At 39.5% G+C, this 5,827-nt stretch overlaps 1 protein-coding gene and 1 non-coding gene across 2 annotated transcripts; both read left to right on the top strand.

The window, feature by feature from the left end:
• LOC118402570 (U7 small nuclear RNA) lies at positions 1–56 on the top strand. Its single transcript, XR_004829497.1, has one exon. It is a non-coding gene; the product is annotated as a U7 small nuclear RNA (small nuclear RNA).
• Positions 57–1,478: 1,422 nt separating this feature from the next.
• LOC118401946 (aquaporin-1) lies at positions 1,479–4,338 on the top strand. The gene is made up of 4 exons (XM_035799667.2): positions 1,479–1,893; positions 2,499–2,660; positions 2,860–2,940; positions 3,165–4,338. The coding sequence occupies exons 1-4, from the start codon at positions 1,510–1,512 to the stop codon at positions 3,312–3,314; spliced, it is 777 nt and encodes a 258-aa protein (XP_035655560.1). The 5' UTR covers positions 1,479–1,509; the 3' UTR covers positions 3,315–4,338.
• The last annotated feature ends 1,489 nt before the right edge of the window (positions 4,339–5,827 follow it).

Genomic DNA, 5,827 nt, shown 5'->3' with positions numbered 1-5,827 from the left:
GAACATTTGCTCTTTTAGTATTTATCCAGTAGGTTTTCTCAAGGAGAAACTCCCAGTAATAGACACCAAAAATGGATATTTAAGTTTATATCACATTATCTGGTGTACAATCTTTAGCTAACCTGAACCCAGCTGGTCAGCTGCCAGTTCTGTGTTGTCAGTAGCCTACCATGAGTTGATCCAAAAATAATTTACATTATACACAAGTAAACTTGGGATTTAAATGCAAACAGAATTTCAAAGTTAATGGTGTCCTTTGTAGCATATGCCGCTCCAGCTCAGGTCACTGTACAGAAGTTGCAATACAAGATTTAGATTTATAATGTCCTCGAAACGTGTTAGCCATCTGTTGAATCAACAGCGGCTCTATGCATTGAGTTAATGTGTTTTCTTCTGATTTCAGCCTTTAATATAAGCTCTCCCTTCCTGGCAGCGATTGTTGGAGCTGAAAGAAGCAGAGCCGCCTTATCCTTCAACTCCCTCTGCTTAAATACATCCTCTGAATGATCGTAATTCTATTGTATTTTCAGACAGTTATGCGGGGCGAGATTAACCAAATGCTTTCCTGTTCTCTTCTCTTGTAGTTGAATGGAATCAAGGATTTGGCATAGAATGTATTCTCACCCTCCAGCTTGTGCTGTGTTTCATAGCAACCACTGATAGGTGGAGTGATGTCGGAGGTTCTGATGTCCTGCGCCCTTGGCGATCAGGCCCTCAGTAGGTCTTGGAGTAAATCAAAGCCATTATATTGTTTTAATCTACCCTGGAAACGATTCATGACTTGCAGTGCAGTGGTATAACACATTAGTTGGATAAAAGATTAAAAGATTTAAAAGATTTAAAAGATTTAGATGCACTATTGTAAAGTGGCTGTTCCACTGGATGTCATAAGGTGAATGCACCAATTTGTAAGTCGCTCTGGATAAGAGCGTCTGCTAAATGACTTAAATGTAAATGTAAATGTAATAATTTACCTCAATAGTCTCAACGCCAGCTGTAAGACACCTGGGTCATGATCAGTAGGGCACACCGTAGCAAAATGTTTTCAGACATTACATTTAAAAAAATACTAGACGTATAAGATACCATTTTGTATTTGTCTGTGATGACTTATACACCCTGCAGCATGTTTGACTTCTTGTCAGAAATAAAGCATGGAAATCGATTTAAATGTCCTGTTTTCAACTTTAACAACCTTTTTAATTCTAAATTGAACATAGATATTTGACAAATGTAAATAATTTGAATTGCAAAGAATGTGTTTTAAGAGTTCCTGTATAGTAATGTTTGTCAGTCACTTTTCAGTGCAACAATTTCTGTTTAGAACTGATGTACATATTTTATGGGGTGACTGAGAAAAAGGGGTGAAAACCTGAAGTCTCTTGTTAGCGGTATTTCCTGCTACTTTGAATGTCAGTCTCCTCCTACTTTCACTAGGGATCTACAGTAACACTACAGTATAAATGCTGCTTGGCTTGCATTGTTAGTAACACTGAAGACACAACACAAATGCCACCCAACACCACAGTGATGGAAGAACTCAGAAATTGGGCGTTTTGGCGGGCTGTTCTAGCAGAGTTGATTGGTATGATCCTCTTTATATTCATCGGTATATCTTCTGCTATCGGGAATAAACATAACTCCATGCCTGACCAGGAGGTTAAAGTAGCGTTAGCCTTTGGTCTGGCCATCGCCACGCTGGCCCAGAGTTTGGGCCACATCAGTGGAGCCCACCTGAACCCAGCCATCACCCTAGGTCTGCTGGTCAGCTGCCAGATCAGTGTGTTCAAGGCAGTGTTCTACATACTGGCTCAGATGCTGGGAGCTGTAGTAGCTAGTGCCATAGTGTATGGAGTCAAGCCGACAAACATTGATGCACTGGGAGTTAATCACGTGAGTGGATATCACTTTTGACTGTTTTCAGCTAATATGGAGAGATTTCAAACAATAACAAAGCAGTCACCCACCACTGTTTTAGGAGAAAGCTGAGTGCTGTGTCTGGACATTTTTTATCACTTTCAAAATTATAGACAGCGCTATAGATGCAAGGACTGACCATCCATGTTAACAAAATTAAAGTTTTAACCATGTTTTGAGGCTATACATTGTTTGTTTACAATTACATGGTAAAAAAAAGGAGCTAAATAAGATTATTTGTGGTTCTGATGGAATAAGTTATATTCTTCAAGAATCAATGGATATATACTGTATCATTAATTTAAAAGTCAAAACATTTATGTAAAATGTATGTACCAATTGCAGATTGCCACTAAGTATTAAAATGCTGAAAATATACATTGGAATGAATTCATTTTAAATGTAATTGATTCAGACATGTTGAACACTTTTGTGAAAATGTAATCTAAAGTAAGCTTAAACTCATCTACTTTAAATCAGACTGACTTAATCAACGCTTGAGCCGTCATGCATCTCAGATCTCATCTCAGATGCCACCTAATGTTTCACAAGCTCATCATATCCTCTCCGGTCTTCTCCAGCTGAATAAAATAAGTGTAGGACAAGGGTTTGTCATCGAGCTCCTGACCACCTTCCAGCTGGTCCTATGTGTCATAGCAGTGACTGATAAAAGGCGTGGGGATGTCACCGGTTCTGCCCCTCTAGCCATCGGGCTCTCTGTTGGCCTGGGACATCTTGCAGCAGTAAGTGAATAATGCTACCCAAACATGTGTGCTGATAAAAATGTTTTCAGCTTTACACGGTAGATCTACAGTAGATTATAGTCTTGCTATAAACAAACTTCTTCAGGAAAATCCATAATCTCCAGTGTAAGTGCAATATAGCGGTACAGTATAACATAAACATGCCATAAATGCTATGGTTAATTGTTTCTATCCTCAGATCAGTTTCACTGGATGTGGCATTAATCCTGCTCGCTCATTTGGGCCAGCTGTAATCTCCAAACACTTTGGTGACCATTGGGTAATCTTTCACCTTTTTCACCCTAATGCTTGTGTTGTCATCAAAACTATCATATCATATTAATGATAGCTTCTTGTCTATCAACTGCACCTCTATCACTTTTGTATTATTATCTAACTTTTAATTATCCAGGTTGGTCTCAAAAAAATAGACCTGTTCCACAGCAGCTCTTGGTTCAGCACAGATACTGAATTGTTGGCACCATTTCTGCTCCTGTACTCCAGGTGTACTGGCTGGGGCCGATGTGTGGAGGTGTAGCAGCAGCCCTTATCTATGACTTCCTCCTGTATCCTAGAAGTGATGACTTCAGTCAGCGGTGGAGTGTTCTGGTCAGTGGGCCAGACAGTGAGAATGATGCCCCAAATTTTGCTTAAAAACCTTGTTTCTGCAGTCTCTGCCAGCCGCTGAAAGATCCATATGTAGAATTCATTTAAACTGTCAGTTTGATTTATGCAGTTATCTAACTTGTATTATTGCTGTACCAGACATGTTGTATTGTGTTTCTGTTCATCCTGTGTTGAAGGTTGAAACATTTGTACACCTAGGGGACAGTTCAAAATGTACTGTAAAAAAAAATGCGCACCCTTCCCCTTATAGAATTAACACGAAATTATGTTTTACGACCACAAATAACTGTAGTGACCCTGTGTTGTTTAACGTAGATATCGACTTTGCCACTTCAGCATGGTTTTGTGGTACAGTCGATGCCACGCAAGGCTACGGGCCAGAAGGTTGAGGATTTGCTAACCACCACTGACGAGCTAACTCTCCCTGCCTTTCATTAGAACTACACTACGATCAGAGCCGGCTGCAGACAATGATCATCCAGGTGGAAATCAGATTTAATATTTTGATACTATATTTATAATTATATAAAATAAATGCAACAAATATATGCAACGCCACAATCTGCACAGTTTGAATGCCGGAATTATATTTTGGACGAATGTGCGCAGGTAGCCTACAGAAGACTTTTGAAGTAGCCTAATCATTAAAACATTGTAACTGGTTGTGTTGATGCCACACATAAAAGGTAATGAATTTTAAAAGTGAAATTAACTATATTTAGGCTATAGGTTATTGAAGCGTTAAGCTCTAGGTGCGGGACAGCAGAGTTGTCAAGCTTTCCTGAATAACTGGGCCTGCTGGAAGCCTACTGTATGTGGCCACATTATTATAGGACGACTTGGGATAATGAGGATCCGCAACAAACAGCGCATCTCAGTATCAGAATTTAAAATACAGCCAAACAGCCAAAATACTATTTTGGACCGCCCCAGTTAATATCGAACTGCCCCTACGGTATTTACATTTTCTTTGTTTTAGTGTTTGCTTTGTGGAAATAAAGTATTTTTTGTCATTAAAGAATAAACTGTACCAGTCAAGTTTGAACACCTACTCATTCAATGGTTTATCTTTTTTTTCACTAATAGTGAAGACATCAAAACTATGAAATAACACATATGGAATCATGTAGTAACCAAAAAAGTGTTAAACAAATCAAAATATATTTTAGATTCTTCAAAGTAGTCACCCTTTGCAGGTTACAGGTTTGCACACTCTTGGCATTCTCTCAACCAGTTTCACCTGGAATGCTTTTCCAAAAGTCTTGAAGCAGTTTCCACATATGCTGAGCACTTGTTGGCTGCTTTTCCTTCCAACTCATCCCAAACCATCTCAATTGGGTTGAGGTCAGGAGATTGTGGAGGCCAGGTCATCTGATGTAGCTCTCCATCACTCTCCTTCTCAGTTAAATAGCACTTACACAGCCTGGAGGTGAGTTGGGTCATTGTCCTGCTGAAAAACAAATGAAAGTCCCACTAAGCATAAACCAGATAGGATGGCGTATTGCTGAAGAATGCTGTGGTAGCCATGTTGGTTAAGTGTTCTTTGAATTCTAAATAAATCCCCGACAGTGTCACCAGCGTAGCACCCCCCACATCATCACACCACCTCCATGCTTCAACGGTGGGAACCACACATGTGGAGATCATCCCTTCACCTACTCTGCGTCTCACAAAGACACGGCAGTTGGAACAAAAATCTCAAATTTGTACTCATCAGACCAAAGGACAGATTTCCACTAGTCTAATGTCCATTTGCTCATGTATCTTGGCCCAAGCAAGTCTCTTATTATTATTGGTGTTCTTTAGTAGTGGTTTCTTTGCAGCAATTTGACCATGAAGGCCTGATTCACACAGTCTCCTCTGAACAGTTGATGTGGAGATGTGTATGTTACTTGAACCCTGAAGCATTTATTTGGGCTGCAATTTCTGAGGCTGGTAACTCTAATGAACCTATCCAAATCAAATCAAATCAAATTGTATTTGTCACATACACATGGTTAGCAGATGTTAATGCAAGTGTAGCGAAATGCTTGTGCTTCTAGTTCCGACAATGCAGTAATAACCAACGAGTAATCTAGCTAACAATTCCAAACTACTAGTTTATACACACAAGTGTAAAGGGATAAAGAATATGTAGTTCCCTCTGCATCAGAGGTAACTGTGGGTCTTCGTTTCCTGTGGCGGTCCTCGTGATAGCCAGTTTCATCAAAGCGCTTTATGGTTGTTGCGAATGCACTTGAACAAACTTTCAAAGTTCTTGAAATGTTCCGGATTGACTGACCTTCATGTCTTAAAGTAATGGACTGTCATTCATGTTTGCTTATTTGAGCTGTTCTTGACATAATATGGATTTAATATTTTACCAAATAGGGCTATCTTCTGTGTACCACCGCTACATTGTCACAACACAACTGATGGACTCAAATGCATGAAGAAGGCAGAGTTCCTCTGTCCAGTGTCTGTGTACTTTTGCCCATCTTAATATTTTATTTATATTGGCCAGTATGAGATATGGATTTTTCTTTGCAACTCTGCCTAGA

Source organism: Oncorhynchus keta, chromosome 23 (genome assembly GCF_023373465.1).
Source record: "Oncorhynchus keta strain PuntledgeMale-10-30-2019 chromosome 23, Oket_V2, whole genome shotgun sequence".
Lineage (NCBI taxonomy): Eukaryota > Metazoa > Chordata > Actinopteri > Salmoniformes > Salmonidae > Oncorhynchus > Oncorhynchus keta.
Note: the sequence above shows the minus strand (reverse complement) of the source record. Positions and strands in the feature narration are given on the sequence as shown.

Excerpts from the sequence above, each read along its gene's own strand:
- LOC118401946 (XM_035799667.2), top strand. The coding sequence starts at position 1,510 with ATGCCACCCAACACCACAGTGATGGAAGAACTCAGAAATTGGGCGTTT. Across the intron at positions 2,661-2,859 it reads GCCTGGGACATCTTGCAGCA|ATCAGTTTCACTGGATGTGG; the intron begins GTAAGTGAATAA and ends TTCTATCCTCAG. Across the intron at positions 2,941-3,164 it reads AACACTTTGGTGACCATTGG|GTGTACTGGCTGGGGCCGAT; the intron begins GTAATCTTTCAC and ends CCTGTACTCCAG.